Source organism: Pseudochaenichthys georgianus, chromosome 14, assembly GCF_902827115.2.
Source record: "Pseudochaenichthys georgianus chromosome 14, fPseGeo1.2, whole genome shotgun sequence".
NCBI classification, from domain to species: Eukaryota; Metazoa; Chordata; class Actinopteri; order Perciformes; family Channichthyidae; genus Pseudochaenichthys; species Pseudochaenichthys georgianus.
The window spans coordinates 20,513,673-20,530,966 of NC_047516.1; the positions used below are offsets into that span (position 1 = coordinate 20,513,673).

General features: G+C 42.6%; 1 protein-coding gene and 1 pseudogene across 1 annotated transcript; both read left to right on the top strand.

Moving 5' to 3' along the window:
• The first annotated feature begins 744 nt into the window (after positions 1-744).
• On the top strand, positions 745-2,560 carry LOC117459039 (uncharacterized; annotated as a pseudogene).
• Positions 2,561-6,669: 4,109 nt separating this feature from the next.
• paxbp1 (PAX3 and PAX7 binding protein 1) lies at positions 6,670-17,187 on the top strand. The gene is made up of 18 exons (XM_034098981.1): positions 6,670-7,091; positions 7,328-7,447; positions 7,993-8,229; positions 8,548-8,769; positions 8,859-8,959; positions 9,390-9,610; positions 9,934-10,123; positions 12,616-12,739; positions 13,341-13,443; positions 13,752-13,867; positions 13,966-14,165; positions 14,262-14,409; positions 14,557-14,678; positions 14,802-14,878; positions 14,967-15,033; positions 15,233-15,379; positions 16,040-16,194; positions 16,368-17,187. Exons 1-18 carry the CDS (start codon positions 6,779-6,781, stop codon positions 16,486-16,488), a joined length of 2,784 nt encoding a protein of 927 aa, XP_033954872.1. The 5' UTR covers positions 6,670-6,778; the 3' UTR covers positions 16,489-17,187.
• Positions 17,188-17,294: the final 107 nt, after the last annotated feature.

Sequence of the window (17,294 nt, forward strand, 5' to 3'; positions counted from 1 at the left end):
GATGGCGCAGTAGGCTCTTCAAATGTTTCACGAAATACTTACCATCATGACTGTTTAAAATGTTGGTTTACTTCATGTAATAAAATAATAACTTCATGGTAAGGCTACAAAAAGTGACAAGGCTAAGTAATGTAATGCTAACTAACGTGCTCGCTACTCATCGCTACTAGCTAGGTAGCTAACTTGACTATGTTCCATGCAAAACATGTGTATTACCTGATATGTCTGATCCAGCGACCCCTGGTCCTTTCATCAGACGGGAATCGATAGAACGAGCAAGTGGTATGATCACTTATGTGATTACAACCTGGCACAAAGCACACATGCATCTTGTAAAAGTGAATTTATTTTTAGCAATCTCTTATTTATTGGAGGGAATAAATCAGTTATGAGATCTTCTTCTTCTTCTTCGCTTTAATTACGAGTCGCAACCACTTGGAGCATTATCGCCTATGACATCACTTACGCGAGCCAGAATGGGATTTGGGATTTGTAGTCTTTGTAGTCGCGTATTTTTCATAGTCTTATATTTCAACAGTTTTACGACAAAATGTGACTTTTTTGACATGGAACTTATTGTTTAAGATTGACAAACATCATATGTGTAGTTCGTGGCACAATTCAAACGGGATCAAAAGATACGTTTTCTCTCTCCATTGAATTCAATGTAAATGTTTCGTTTCCGGGGTCCCATGGGCCGGAAGTAGATGGGCGTGACTTCGCCTCTCTATAAACAACAACAAATAGCGTGTGCGTTCCATTTTCCCTCTCGTCCATCTAAAACATGTTTCGTGCGGCACTGGAGCTATCAGCCATTGCAGTGTTACTTGTGGAAGACATTCTCAAGCAACAGTCTCTCAAGAAGCGGAAGCGAAGAATTAGGAGAAACCGCACGAAATGGGTGAAGTCATGGATACTACAGCGAGAAGCTCATGGGGCTTTCCCGAACCTGTGTCGAGAGCTGGAATTCAATGAAGTGCCAGATTTCAGAAATTTCGCTCGGCTTTTTCCTGTGCAGTTCCACATGTTGGAGGAACTCATCACTCCAATCATCCAGAGGGAAAACACCAACTACCGGGATTGCATCTCCGTGGGGACACGTCTGATGGTTACGCTGCGATTCTTGGCAACAGGTATGCAAGCTAAAGATGTTGCTATATTTAAAATTGCAGCACTTTGTATATTATTGTATATTTTGCTTTAGTAAGTAGTAATACCGCAGTGTAATGTAGATGTACTAGTGTAAGTACAAAACCAAAGTACTGCTTGGTTGCTTGAGAATTTACCAAGGGATCAATAAAGCGTTATCTTCTTCCTATAATAATGCTTGTTAAAATATTTCATTATTATATTTTGTATCATTTGTCTGAATCTTCATAGTAGCTAAAGTAATCAAACTATAACCTGTTGTGTTGTAGCTAATGAGTGTTTTGTTCAGCTGCTTGTGTAGATAACTCAGTTATGTGTTTGTTAATATTTGCAGGGGAAAGCTTCAGGAGCCTTTCCTACCAGTTCCGAGTGGGAGTGTCAACCATCCGGCAATTCGTTCCTGAGACCTGTACAGCCATTTACGAGGTTTTAAAAGAGAAATACCTGAAGGTATGTGTGGATACTTACTGGTTTTACTGTGCAAACTCTATGTAATACAGTGAGGTCTGTAGGCATTTGAACAGCAAATGTTTGGTTTGCCATATGAAGTATGGGTCTTAAAAAATATACGTTTTGTTTTTCAGTGCCCAGACACAGTGGAAGAGTGGCAGCAAGTAGCTGATGGATTCCAGGCTCAGTGGGACTTCCCAAACTGCCTAGGTGCCCTGGATGGGAAACACATCAACATCCGCCCGCCTCCAGGAACTGGATCAACCTACTTCAACTACAAACATACATTTTCAATAGTGCTAATGGCACTGGTCGACAGCAACTACAAGTTCTTGTATGTAGATGTAGGTTGTAATGGGAGAAAGAGTACCTCATGAAGCCCTATCCGAACCGCAGGCTAGCTGTAGAGCAACGCATCTTCAACTACAGGCTGTCACGGGCTCGGAGGGTGGTAGAAAATGCCTTTGGCATCCTAGCCAACCGTTTTCGGGTCTTCCTAACCACCATAAACATTCAAGACACTGCCAAAGTGGAGGCCATTGTTTTGGCTTGCTGCACAACTTCCTGCGCACAGAGAACTGTAGCACATACATGGCGGGAGTTGTTGACCAGGAAGGACCCGATCATGGCACTGTCCCAGGAAGCTGGAGACAAGACCCTGACCTACGGCAAGCCACCCTGCCACCCACCACCAATAATCCAGCTCGAGCCAAGCATCACAGGGATGAACTATGCCAATATTTTAACGGTATCGGTGCAGTGACTTTTCAGTGGGATAAGATATAGCACCATAGTTTTCTTTCATGGTGGTTTGGCTCAAAGGGGTTGTGTTGTGATATTTTCCTCAAGCTTTGGTAAAGTGTATTCTTTGAATGCAGATTTCAGTTCTGCCCGCTCTGTATTAATGTCATGTGGATTTTCCTGTCATGTTCACAGGTCATCATCATGTAGGCGTTGATAAAAGCTCATTCTAATGTTGTGTTATGTGTGTATGAAGGTACGAAATAAAGTTTAGCATTGCCTATCCTGCTATTTGTGTTTATTCTTTTAATCACACAGTGATAAGAAGCAATAACAATGTTGCTACATAACTGTCAGTTGCAGCCCTAGCATTAGTATTGTTTATAGTAACAGCTACAACATTAAAATACTTCTAGGCAGATTGAGGAGGATAATGGGAGGGGCAGAAACATAAGATATCAAATCAGTGTAAAATAAGCAGCAAGAGCAAAGCATAAAGTGGGATCAAATAATGCAGATATATTTTATGTATATATATATATAGTAATCCCAACCGGCCACCTTGTTTATGGTTTGATTCAGTTTTAGTAGAATATAAAATACATGAATGAATGATGAAATGAGCAGATAAAGTGCAGACATACTATCATTATATTGAGGTACTTGAGACTAATCCTGCAACTGTATAGTTCTGCTCCACAACAGTTCGAGAATGAAGAAACCATCACGTATGAAAGGCTACATGTGAATAGAGGGGCAGAAAAACGGCTTGCACATTTACATTTCAATCTTGAACAATGAACAGCGGTAGACAGTATCTCATTTAGTATCATCATCCTGCGCTTCGCCGGAGGCCTTCGAGTGCTGAGTGTGCTTGGCCTCTCTCCGAGCGGTGCCGGTGTGGTGCAGATGGTGGATTCTGCCAGGGGAGTGCAGGACTCCGCATCAAAGTGGAAGGACTCCTCGGTGGTGCTGGTCGAGGTTTCACTGCTGGTGCCACCGGGGGTTGATTCTGCAGCCACCGGACATTCCTTAATTTTTTTTAAATACATTCACAGTTAGTTAGATTTAATACCATGGCTTCTTAAAACTGTTTACTAAGCATTCATAACAAAACAATACCCTGAAATGTGTGTGCCATTAGTTTGGAGTGTGGTCAAGTGTGAGAGGTACATTGTGATGCTCTATTCAGATGCTAAAGACATACTTCTAGAAGATTCAGAACACTACAAAATATAAAAGACATATTTTATCATGTATTATTATAGGTTAAGATAAAAGCGTTATTGATCCCATGGTGCATTTCATAAGCTACCCAGCAGTAGGCTATATCATGTAATTTCAATTAGCTCCTCCTTTACCAGCTGCAACATTAAGGTGATGAGCACATCAATAATTATAACAGAATAATATATATATTATTCTGTTATTAGATATAGAAGATACAGAATAATATATATATTATTCTGTTATTGTTATATTTAACACTGTAACCACCAAATGAATGAAAATAATGTTTTTGTAAATGAAAGAAGCAAGAAACACTTATTTGTACTCAACAAATAAAATAGTTACCGTGATGGTGAGGTTCGAAGTACTCTCCTTCCTTCTTGTGTAGGGCTCTAAAAACGGCAGCCTGGTTATGATCCACTGCTGTCTGCCCGTCCTTTGTGCTCCACAACTACCCGAAGGGGCAAGTCTCCTGTACCGGGTGTACTGGGTTCGCAGAGAATCCCAATTCCTCAGCTCTTTCTCTGAAGCACACAAATAAACGATGTAAGCATTGTGGCTAGTTAGCATGTCCAATTCATATCTATATGCAGTGCCAAACTGCACAGCTAGCAACAAGATAACAAAACACAAGGTTGAAATAACAAATTACATTTCACGTTAACGTCACGTGTTAACGTCACGTGTACGCTGGCAAACAATAAAAAGCCAACAGTATCTGCTAAAGAGCTCAATTGATGAAAAAGATAATCTTACCCGAGAAACCAAGTTGCGTTTCAATCTCTCGCCAGAGTCCGGTTTTCACTACTCGGTTAGAGTATATTTTCTCCGTAATATCATACAGAGCTGGGGGGTATACTACGAAGCAGGATTTTCGCTTAGCCGGCTAAATTCAGGGGAAACTCCGGCTTTCCGGTCCTACGAAGCTGGTTCTCTTTTTAGCAGGCTAGATCTCCATGGTAATTTATGTTTAGCGGCTAACCTGGTCGGGACCAGGTTAGGTTGCAGGCTAAGAGCTCAATTCAGTGAAAGCACCGCCTGCTGACCAATCAGAGCTCAGTGTGCGGAGTTTAAAGCGATCAAGTCATATTACAGGAGAAAGGAAATACAGAAAAACTGCCGTGGCAGGAAAGACGGCCGGCAAAAATCACCGACTGTGTGAACGTGAACGTGAACATCAATAGAATATCACCTCCCATCTTCAGAGCAATCTGACTATTATAACATTAGCGTTAAGAAAGCTTACTTAAATATCGGCCACAACATAAGTAACCGGATCAGAGTACATTAAGTACAGTCCGCGGCATATCACTTCATAATGTATCATATATCTCCTTATCTGAGTCAGCTGAGCCGTATCTGGCCGTGCAACACTCACAGTGTCACATACTGTATGCAGAAGTATTATTTTAAGCAACACATTAAGTTGACGAAACACTCGAGACAAATGTAATTAAAGTCAGATCGTGTTTTAGACGGGGCAGTGATATCATATCATAAACCTGTTAATGTACGCATTCAAACACTTTTTCTTTTGCCAGCTGTATTCACCTTGCAGGTGCAGCTCTGTGGCTTTGATCCTGGATCAAGTGTTTAAGTCATGGATGTTTAAAGTTTAACTTCTTCATTTTTGACTAGTATTAAAGTTCACTTTTCATTCAGGAAGTATGACGCTGCGCTGTCAGTACGCTTCTCCATGTTTGTGATTGGTCGAATGCTCCAAATACCACCCCTTTCATGTGAACGCGCACCTAACTAGATAGGACACGGCTGGCTTGAGCGATCCACTTAATAACCAGCGTCGTAGTACAGTTTAGCGAGAGCGCGTATGTTTTGGATTAGGCCAACCGGCTAACTCAAACACATCCAGGTTAGGTTGAACCAGGTTCGTAGTATAGGCCCCTGGCCTCTCCTGGATCAAGGTGATGAGCAGGTCTTCGTTTGCATCATTCCAGATCGCCATGATGAGATGAAAATGAATAGCAGTCTGTGTGTGCCTTCTTAAATCGTTTGTTTACGTCCCTCACTTCCGCTTCGCTTCTCATGCACTGATTCGCTAGCTGAACAGCCAATCAGAGTGATTATTTGGTCTGGCAGTCCAAATAAGGCGTGTCACGGTCGACGGTGCGGGACACACCAACCTGACTACGGCGCCGCGAATGCCCGACAGCCTCTGACGGCCTCTGACTCCCAAAATCGGGTTGGTGTGTCAGGGCCTTTACATTACACTTGACGTCAAAGAGTAGCCCTACCCCCTAATTCAGCGATTCACGAATATCGCGAATAAGGGTACCTGCACAAAATCGTGAACAATTCAAATTGCCCAAGGGTGAGAACTCCACACCACCCTAGATATCTTTATAGACCCTATATATGAATAATCAGCAGAGAAAAAAACGTTATCAGAGAATTTGGGGTCAAGCTTCTCACTGCCGGACTATTTGTAAGGTTACCTGAACATCATTGACAAGAAACTTTGCTATATTGTGAACATGGCTGTTAGGTAATACATATCCCACAGACTCCCCTGATGAAAGGGGGTTAATTCATCTGCAACGTAATAGTCGGAAAGAAGTTATGAGACGTGATGAATTTTAGTATGTTTATTTACAAAATACTACAACAGTAAACAGTGACTAAACAATAAATGATGTAATTGTGCCCCAATCAGTCTAATTAATACTCCATGAGGCTCTTCATGTGGTCCTGCTGGACGCTGACAGGATCTGTGTCTTTTACCAGGGCTTCAGCATTCTGAAAGACACAATTACACTTGTATTTATAATATACAGTACAAATTCGTTTTACAAATGATTTCATGCCCCACCCTTGTGTGGCTTTATAAGTTGAAACCACAAACAAACAAATAGACTCAATAAAAAGGTACTTTTAAAAACAATACTTTTCATCAGCACATGTACTTTCCATCATGGGATGCCTGTAAATAGCACTCCGATTTATTTATTTATTGTTCAGTCAGTAAATTGTTGTGTACGTCATTACTGATATACATAGCTGTATCAGTTTTGACCAGCTGGTGTCAGTATGATGCGCGAGATGCACATGTTCAGCTTTAAATATTGCAGAAGAAGACACATTTAGAAAATGGCTGACTGGCAGTGCGGGGACAATTTCCTTCTGCTCAGAGCACAACTTTAAAGAACCCGTGGTTGAAATCATGAGTTGTTGCATTTAGCAAAGAGGAATAATGTTTAAGAAAGCGAAACGAGCTAACTTCCGACGGAGGAATGAATCCGACGAGGAAGAACTGGAGGAGGGTCGGTCAGTGCCGCCGATATCCAGCGGGCCTGCCGTGGAGGAAATCCCGTTTATGGAGACTTCCATCAGCGTTACAGCAGCACCTATTAGCATCGATAACTTTCACAGCAACGGGTTTCCGGCCAACGTGAACACGTTTAGAGCTATCAAGAAAGAGAAGAAGGTTAAAGATACACCTATCATTGCAGCTACGGTGCCTGGACCCACGAAAGCCAGTTTGCTGAGTTTCGACGATGATGAAGGTAAGCTAGCTGGGAAAACCAGTGCTAAGTTAGCTAGCGGGTTAGCTTAGGAATGCTTGTGGTCCTCATGTTTAGATATTAACGTTGCCTTTTTTTGTTTTGTTTTAGAATGCAGAAATGTTAAATACAAACTATATACGTTAGCTAAATTACTACGTATAACTGAACCTGTTTGATGTACATGGTTTACGCGACTTCCCGCTATCTTTACCACATGATGTCATGTTTGTAAACAGATGAATCCGAGGTGTTCAGAGTGAAGAAGCCCACTCACAGTAAGAAGATTGTCAAACAACTGAAGAAAGAATATAAGGAGGATTTGGAGAAGTCCGGAGTCAAACAGGAACACAAATCAGGTGGGATATTCAACTGTCATCTATGCTGTCACATCAATACTCTAACCTACCAACTAACTTTGCATAGGAAACGTGGATCACTTAAAAATGTAAAAGTGTAAAGCTATAAAGATGCTAATCGGAAAGTTGTGTTTAAGTATACTTTAACTGTGACATTAGGGCATATCTAAGCAAATACTAGGACCTCCTTGTGTTAAGCGGCACATGTAGTTGTACAACAATATGCATCATATTGCATTACATCTATAGATACGATTACGAGAATTATCTATTTTTTCCTCCCTAATGAAATCTAAGTTTTTTCAGTTGTACTGTTAGACATGTTTTCAGCGCATTTTCCCAGAGTATTGTCATCCTCGAATATGAACCCTACCTGCTTTACCCTTACAATTCCAATTGTCTTAATGCTAGCAGGTTATCCAAATGATAGACCTGCCCTGTAACACGGAGCACAACATCATCCACCCATATCAGCAGTTAAATGGTTGCAGAGTACATTTATTAAAGCTCACCTTTCTCTGCACCTGTTTTTTTTGTTTTTCTAGATGCTCCATTTCAGCCTGCGGTTTCAATCAAAGAGGAAGTTACCAGCAGAGCCGGCAGTGAACAGGGGGAGGAAGAGATGGAGGTGGACAGTACTGATGAGCATCAGCAGGAAGAGGCAAAGAGTCACGTTGGCCAGGCACAGAGTCACGTTGGCCAGGCACAGAGTCAAGTGTCCAAGAGCAACATCACTACATCATCATTCAACACACTTTCAACTCTGGGCAGCCTGAAACCAGGTAGCTACACAAACACACACGCATGCACTAACTCATTTAAATGCTTGTTCAGTTTCTTTTATCATTCAGCAATGACACCTGAACTTTTGAAAGTCTGTTTGCAACTTACAAATTATTTATCTAAAATGGCATATTCCATTTACTTGCACTATTTCTTTTCTACTTTATTTATATTTTTTAATTTTTTTTCTGTTTTAATTGTTGCACTGTTGGGGGAGCCTTTGACCTACGGTTTTTTTCGTTGACATATCTACACTGTAGCTATGACAACAAAAGCCTTGAATCCTTGTAACACACTTTTTGTTGTGTTTACTCTAGGGGAGATCCCCGATGCGGCATTTATTCACGCTGCCAGAAAGCGCCGGCAACAGGCCAGAGAACAGGGGGGGGAACCGCCTCTGGTAGAGACGGAGAATCCCAAAAAGCGTATGGCACAAGAAGACCAAGGCGCTAGCGACGACGAAGACGAGGATGAGAAGAGGATTCGCTTCAGCGGAGTCAAGAACATAACCCAGAGACAAAAGATCGCTGAAGAAATAGGTACAGTCAAAAGTTCCACTGAATGTTCTTTGATTATATATTGTTATCAGTTTGTCTCTAATACATGAACATCCCCTTCACATGTACAGGTATTGAGGGTAGCGATGACGAGGCGCTGGATACAGGTCAGGATGAGGAGTCGAGCCGCTGGGAGCAGGAGCAGATTAGGAAAGGAATCAGCATACCCCAGGTAAACTAATGAATCTCTGAACACCTGTAGAACACTGCTAAATGCTTTTCTATCTCTCTGTGTCAAACTCATTTTATTTATTTTTTATGTCGGTCTGAAAACACAAGCACTTTAGCAATTTCTTGACATTTTAAACACTACAATTAATCGAAAGAAGTTTCAATGGATTGATGTATAGCATGCATCACTTTAAAAGATAAAATCTACTTTATTGATCCCAATTTGGGAAATGTTTGTGTTGCAGCAGCAGCATAAAAAGACATGGCATTGTACAATAAAAATGTAAAGACTTGAAATAAACAAGAAAATATACATGTTGAATTACAAATTCAAAGTATAAAGCAAGTCATTATATATATATATATATATACTATCACTTATTAGTTGGTAGCAGCTGTCGTATTAAAGCCATTATGTTTCTAATGACTAGGTCCAAAGCAGCCAGCCAGAGGACAACGCGGTCTACTACCAGAACAGCTACGAGACCCAGCCCTATGGCTCCTCCTACAGCATGCCCTTTACCTACAGCACTGTGGTCCAGCAGCCCAAGCCCACCGGCCGAGCAGACAACGGCTCTGTTCACTACGGGACCCCTATTAGCGATCTAACCCCGATATCCATTGATCTGGTAAAGAAACGCCTGCAGGATAGGTAGGTTCAGAGGGACACTGCAGCAACACCTAATCTGAATCAGTCTTCAGCTCAGCAGCTGCCATCTGTGTGTGCTGTGGTCCTGAAAACCCAGCCAAACTATCCACAGCTGGAAAGGCCTGAGATGAAGTGTGGGGCTCTGTAGGGGGGTTACATTACAAAAAAGAGTGTTTTTTTTATAACTCTTTGTCCCCTTGGTTTTACGTTTTCATGACGTCTGTGCAAATTTCAATTTGTAGTAGTAAGGATTATGCTAGCTTTGTTTGTCCTCAGCCCCATCTTAATTCATCATGACTTTCTTTCCCTGTGTGTTGTGTGTCTAGGCTCAGCCAAATGCGTGTGGGCCACGATGCAAACGCCAGGCGCAACAAACAGATCGAAGAAGACTTGGCCTCCTCTGAGAGTGCCATAGAGCAGCTGGAGGGCTCATCCAATAACAATTCAAATCAATATAAATTCTTGCAAGAGATGCGAGGGTATGTTGGAGACTTGCTTGAGTGTTTCAGTGAAAAGGTAAGGGAGAATTTGTCTGCTGTCCGATTAGCCAGTCTTTGTTTTGTGTCACTGACTACATAATAAGGATTTTAAAGTGGTAGAATCTAATAGGAAATCCATATTCTGAAGAATCAATTGGGAGCCATAAAAGTTACTTTTTAGAGACCATTATTTCTAGTGAACAGTGCTGACATGACTTATATATTGACATGTGCCTGCAAATGCATCCCTTGGATCACTCTCCACATGTTTGTCCCAGTTGCTTCACAGCTGCTCTCATTTGAGTCTCAGACATTATTGTGTATCTATTATCTCAGCAACATGCTTTAGCTTACTCCATAATGAATTTGATCTTTTAAACGTCTTCCGCTTCTTAAAAGAAGAGTGCATTTCGTCATTACTTCCAAAAGGTAAACTAAGAGAACCCACAATAGCCAACAATATACCTTAGTGAATCTGAACCCAATGTGTTCGAACATAACAAAAGGTTGTCTCTGACACACACCAATAGCTACTTGCTTAATGCATGGTTACACAGAATAATATCATCTTGATCCTGCAGCAGCAGAGCAGAACCACATGGAGCAGAGGGGGAGCTGGCCTTCTGGTTCCTCAACATTAATTTCTGTTTTGACCCTATTAGGTGATGGAAACGGGACACTAACCAACCTTTATCAGTATGACTTAGTATGGCGTGAATACAGTATTAACATATAGACTGGAACTGATTATTGGTAATGTTGGGTAAAGACCATCACCTCTACAATGTGTTGGTTTTAATGCTTCACCAAGCATTTAACAATGCATTTGAATCCTAAAGCATTGGCAGAACAAAAGTCTAAAGCAGGGGTCGGCAACCCCTGGCACGCGTGCCACCATTGTCACGCGGCACACTAGGAATAAGTGTGCAAAATATTTAAATTGTATTTTCGGATCCTGAACGAGACCGCCGCCAGGGCGCGTCTCCCCATTACCTGCAGAAGGAAGCCATGCACGCAACGCAGCCCCGCTCTCTTTAACTCCAGGCGACTTTCTGCCGCTTTCCTCCGTGGTGCTGATCGTTTCACCACAGAGGAAAGCACTTCACTAATTGCAGTAGCCTAACCATAAGGAGCTGTACACATGCCGCAGTTTTTTTGTGGCTGTGTCTTTCGTTGAAAGCCCAGTGGCGATCTGCTCATCTCTCATTGAAATAATATGCTACAAAGGGGCGGACTGGCCATCTGTGTGTTGAACTTTCCTGTCGGCTCCCAGACCGTAGTCGAGGAGGGCAGAAGCAACAAGCTTCAGGTTCAATAACCCACTTTAGCTTCAATGACTGGAGAGAGGCGAGCTCTTCTTGGGAGGCCGCTGCATTTATTTAGCTGTTCTTCTGTTTCACAAAATACATCACAGACCTCTGTTTTTCTGCTGCCTCGTTTCACTTCCAGAAACATACACGCGCTCGCTCGCTCTCGCTCTACCATCCACACACGCCACACCGCTCTCTCTCTCTCTCTTAAAGGGACCGCGATCTCATCTCACTCAGCATGACCCCAATATCACAACGTGTGTTCTGGAGAATCACAGAACGGACGATCGTCCTTATTATTATGCCGTTCAAAAAACAATTATTTCAATTTGTTTGTTAAAGTGGACCCATCATGCTATATTTGAAACATACATTGTAGGGCCATACCTATATAAAACATGTCTGTGAAGGTTTTTTTTCAAAATACCAAACAGATCATGCATTTTAGCCATGCCTCATTTCGCTCTATTTGCTCTATTCCAGCCCTGTTTTTGCAGGGGCTGATTCTGTGGCAAATGAGCTGCAGCTGACGGGGGGCGAGGCACGAGCGTCATGTTACCATGCCACGGCAACCTCTCATTCCCCTGATAGGTGGAGCGTTGCCCATGTAGGCGGAGCGTCACCGCCCACTATTCCGGGCTGACGTCAGCTCGGATGGAATCTGTATCCGCTCGTTGCAGCCACGTTTTTAAAATATTTGGTTATGGAGGAAAAGAGAGAGGGTTGTTTTGTTTTCTGACACTTGGTGAGTTCCCTGGAACACCGGGGACACATATTCATGTATAAAAGACGTACAGTGCATTTTGCAAGATAGGTCCACTTTAAATTCTGCATCATGCAAGTTGCGCTGACAGTTCCACACACTGCTTCCCCGCAGCGAGGCTCCCCCGCCCTCCTGTTGGCAGTTCACAAGCGTCGAGCTCCCCCCCCCCCCCCCCCGGTTGATAATTCACGTTCGTCGGCACGCTGATGACAACATTTTTTTGTAATTGCACCTCATATCAAAAAGGTTGCCGGCCCCTGGTCTAAAGTGTCCTTTCCTTTTAAACAAAACCAAACCACATGTTTGAGATACTGAGTTTTCACCCAACACTAGTGATATTTTGGTTCCATTATTGTGTCCATCATGCTCCTCTTGTCCCTCCAGCAAGACACCACTGTGACTTGGAGCCCCACTTTTGTTTGGGTCAAAGGTCACAAAAGGCATCATATCTTTCAGGTGCCTGCTGTTCTGGAGTTGGAGGCTGCCATGCACCAGTTACTAAGGCAACGGGCCTCACGACTTGTCCAGAGAAGACAGGATGATATTAAAGATGAATCGTCGGAGTTTGCAAGCCTTTCAAGTCAGTCCATCTTGAAGGTTTTTATGATTTACTTGAACGGCCTCGTTAGTTCTCTGTATGTGAGCGTGTATGCTGTTCACATTCTCATTTCCCGCCACCCTCTTTACGTTTCCCTCATAAGTATGATTAAGAGTTATTGAGGTATGAATTTGAGTGAGCGAGCATGTATGCATGTACGTATGAGAACTGTTTTATGTGAGGAGCTGTTTCGGCTGCTCTTTATTGGCCGAACAATCAGTCACTTGGTAAAGATAAACACTTACCTGTTAGTGACTTGTCGTCTGTCACTTGCACTGTAAAATGTTGGAAGTTGCGGCAAGGTAAGTGACTAGAAAATGAATGATACCAAAATGATTTGTTACAAGTATGATGTCTTATTGCTTGTGGTCCCCTTTTGTATATTAGAAGATTTAGTTTAAAATTCTAAACTGAATAAATTCTTTTGAAAACTTTGACTGCCTATTTATTGCCTTTATTTTATTTTTAATCAATTGGAGTGCTCTCTGTTCTGTGGGATGTTGAGGGCCTAGAATAAAAATGAAGGTTATGGGATGTCTCATCTTGTCATTGCTGGTCCTAACATGGCTCCTGTCTCTTGCAGATAAAGCTGTCATGGCTCCTAATCTGGACTCATTCGGTCGAGACCGCGCAGTATACCAAGAGAACAGCCGTCAGAGGAGGATAGCAGAAAGAGAAGCACGACGGTATGAAGCTCAATCGTGCTAAAAATATATCTTTCCAGGGTGTTTGTATGCATCGAGTTTCTAGGACAACAGGGTGGATTGTCACTGTTGGCTGTGTTTTATTGCTAACCTCATCCTGATGCTAAAAGTTGAGATTATCTCGTTGTGCTTTTACATGCAAAATGACAGCTCTAATTGTAGCTTCATTTGACCATGCAAGCCATCATACATTCTGACTATGGGGGAGTCATTTCAGGGCCACTACGGTGGTTACTGTCGTCAAGTCTGTCCTTGGTTTTAATGACCTGCCTTTGTGCCCGTGGGTGCAGAACTCGGCGGCGACAAGCTAGAGAGCAGAATGGAAAAAGGGCCGAGCATAAAGAAGGCTTATCATCTGATGACGAGGAGACATCCACTGACATAACCAGCGTCAACATGGAGAGAGGTACATATAACGAGGAGAACTTGCTGATAACATGTGATTAAACACAGACATAAGGCACATTGGAATTAAAACAATAACTGAAGTCTTTTCTCACCCAGATCGGATCATCCGGGAATGTAAGAAAGCATTTGAGGATGTCGTGGAGGACTTCCATTCACTCGACTGCATCAAATCCCATTTTGAAGTGTGGAGGAGAGAATATGCCGACTGCTACAGAGACGCTTACATCGGACTCTGCCTGCCCAAACTCTTCAACCCTTTAGTCCGCCTGCAGCTCATGATGTGGAACCCTCTCGAGGTAAGGCCCGTCCGTTCTTTTGCTTCAACGTTTTCTCTTTTGGAAATGGCCGTAACTCTGAAATCAACTTGTCTTTTTTTTTTTTTTTCTGCCCAGGCTCAGTGTGCAAATTTTGAGTACATGCTGTGGTTTGAGTCGCTGCTGTTCTACGGCTTCGAGGAGAACAGCGTGCTGCAGAGAGGAGACGGGGACATCAGCCTGCTGCCTTCTATTGTGGAGAAGGTCGTTCTCTCCAAACTGACAGGTAGAGTAACCCACACAGCTGCTCCCAGAATACTAAGGTTTGCTCGGCATAAAAAGGCAGGCTCGAACAAAGTATGTCATGTGTATTCGTGTGTGTGTGTGTGTGTGTGTGTGTGTGTGTGTGTGTGTGTGTGTGTGTGTGTGTCAGTGTTGGCAGAGCAAGTATGGGACCCGCTGTCCAACAGTCAGACAGCCAGGGTGGTGGGCTTCATTCGGAGACTAATGAAAAGTTACCCCACTGTGCTGCATGGAGAAAACCGATACACACAGGTATTGTGCGCTTTTATTGCATAGAAAAAGTCATAATTTGATCGGCAAAATAAGAGATGACTTTTCTTCTTGTGGTATAAGTATTGTCGTCTTGATCTTCATTTTTTCGCCCCGCTCTATCAGGAGCTTCTGAAAATGATTGTCTTCAGGATCAGGCGGACTCTGGATGAAGATGTCTTCCTTCCACTCTACCCCAAAAAGTACTTAATTATAAACAATAGAAGGGTTTCTGTGTGTATTTATTCAAACTGTATGATGGATACTGAAAGTGGTTTTGCTTTTTTTCAGTGTCTTGGAGAACAAGAATGGCGGCCCTTACTTATTCTACCAGAGGCAGTTCTGGTCCTGTGTGAAGGTATGTTGTTTTTAGATGTATGCAATTATTTATTTAAATGGTCATCTTCAATAAAGTATGAATGATTAATCTCCTGACACATATAGAAAGGGGATAATACACATTACAGATACAAATGCTAACCATCCATGACAGGTTTTGTATCCTTGATATAATAAACCTTTACATTGTGGATATTGACGTGGTGTTTCTGTCCTAGCTGCTGGGCAACATCCTGCAGTGGGAAGGCATCCTGTCAGGTTCCTGTCTGAGGGACCTGGCATTGGACAGCACTCTGAACAGATACATCCTCTCCGCTCTGCAGACCACCGACACAGGGGAGGACAATGTTCCCAAGTGCCAGAAGGTAGGAGTGACACCGCAGCAGTAATCACAGGAGAACTCAATAAGTCAAACTGGGTTTTTAGATTAACTTGTTTTGAAGGGATTTCTTTTTTCCCATGGAAGTCCCATACGTGTTGTCTTGTGCTGTGACCCTGACAGACAGAGAGTAACAGCCACTAGATGGCATTACGTTTTATTTACAAAAAGCCTCCAGATCCTGCACTGGTTTTAGTTTTTATTGCCACACCGTCAATTCTGGGAAGCTGAGATGTTCCCGTTTTGTTGGCTTTCCGTCGTCTTCCGTTATTTGGCTTCTCCAAAAAAAGTGCAACTGCAGGCTCCCTGTAAAATAACTGCTGATCCTACTTTCGATTCATCCAGATCAAAAGCTTATTACCGTTACAATTTGACACCCCTAGTCACTTTAAAGTCATTTCTTATTAATTTATATCTGTTCCGATTCCCTCAAAGGTTGGGAGAGTGGATTAGATTTAGCCACCTGAGTAGTGTGTGTGTATATAGTGTATAACAGAAGCCTCTCAGCCCACATCAATACGATGGCTGCTGTCTGCCTTCCTGTGTTTACGGTTAGCCGTCTTCGTTTCCCAAACACACCTGCAGCGGAGGAGCAAGTGATGCAGAGCCGGTGTTTACATCCTCCTCGTCCTTTGTTGTGTTCCAGGTGGTGGAGTGTTTGCCCGTGCAGTGGTTCTCTGGACTGAAGGGCCAGAAGACGTTGCCTCAGTTGGAGCCGTTTTGTCGCTACCTCACCCACCTGGCCAGCTCGTTTCACCGCGGCAGTTTGGGCGGGTCTGATTTGGAACGGCGCTCTGCCAAGTAAGAGGCTCTGCATATACAGTTTATCCGTCTGAATTTGGACATTTGAATTCAGTAATTGCTCCATCTGCTGGCATGTCATGGAAGGTTCTTTGGAAGGCATACAATGGAAGAATGCACTGCCAGGGGAGTTTTGTCCGTACTGCTTGTAATACAAGTTCTTCTGCCTACAGGGACCTGATCAAAGAGGTTGTGAAGATGTTGGGCCAGATGAATGCTCTGGACCACATCATCACCGTGGCAGCTGAGCATGGCATTAAAGACATCAAGCCACTTTTGGAAGCAAAGTCGTAGAGGAGGACCCGGCAAAATCAACTTTTCTTGATCTTGAGGTGGACGAACACATTTGAACACTTGGACGACTAAAGTTGGATTCTTTGAAAAATTTAAAAAAATTGATATCAAACTTGACGGGTGCTACCTTGCCTGAAAAACAGAAGGTACAAATGTTTGGTGTAAATATTGTGAATAATGTATAGAAATGTTTGCTCATATGCTCAACATATGACGGATGCTAAAATGGGGCCGTTTATTGTCAGCAAAACAACACTGCTTGGTTATACTGGTGACAATATTTTAAATGCATTATTTATTCGGAGTAAACAATTGTTGAAACAATTTTCTGGCATTTGTTCGTCTAAATTGACACCATATTCTCCTCGGCTAGCTGTAGAAACTGCCCCTTTACTTTACTAGTTTTCCATGTGCGACTTAATAACTTTCTAATTGGCCATAAGGAAACTCCAAAACTAATTAAGATGGACAATCAGCTTGCCTTCCAGTACTCTGAAGGACAGTAGGTTTGGTTGTTTTTGGACCTCCACTTCACCCTACAGGTCCCCTGTGTCACCTACAGACTGCCCCAATGACCCCCCCCCCCCACACACACACACACACACACACACACACACAGCTGAGAAGTTTGTATTCACATTTGTAAGAATTTTGTTTTAGCATTTTATTTGCCTGTGAATAAACTACCCATTGAAATAACTTGTGTCTCCTTGCAATCATTTTAAAGCTGTGACATTATTTCCAATGTTTAATTTAAGAATAGTTTCCTTAAGTTTGATAACTCTTCTATAGACTGAAAGGTACCT

Excerpts from the sequence above, each read along its gene's own strand:
- paxbp1 (XM_034098981.1), top strand. The coding sequence starts at position 6,779 with ATGTTTAAGAAAGCGAAACGAGCTAACTTCCGACGGAGGAATGAATCC. Across the intron at positions 8,960-9,389 it reads AAGGAATCAGCATACCCCAG|GTCCAAAGCAGCCAGCCAGA; the intron begins GTAAACTAATGA and ends TCTAATGACTAG. Across the intron at positions 10,124-12,615 it reads TTGAGTGTTTCAGTGAAAAG|GTGCCTGCTGTTCTGGAGTT; the intron begins GTAAGGGAGAAT and ends CATATCTTTCAG.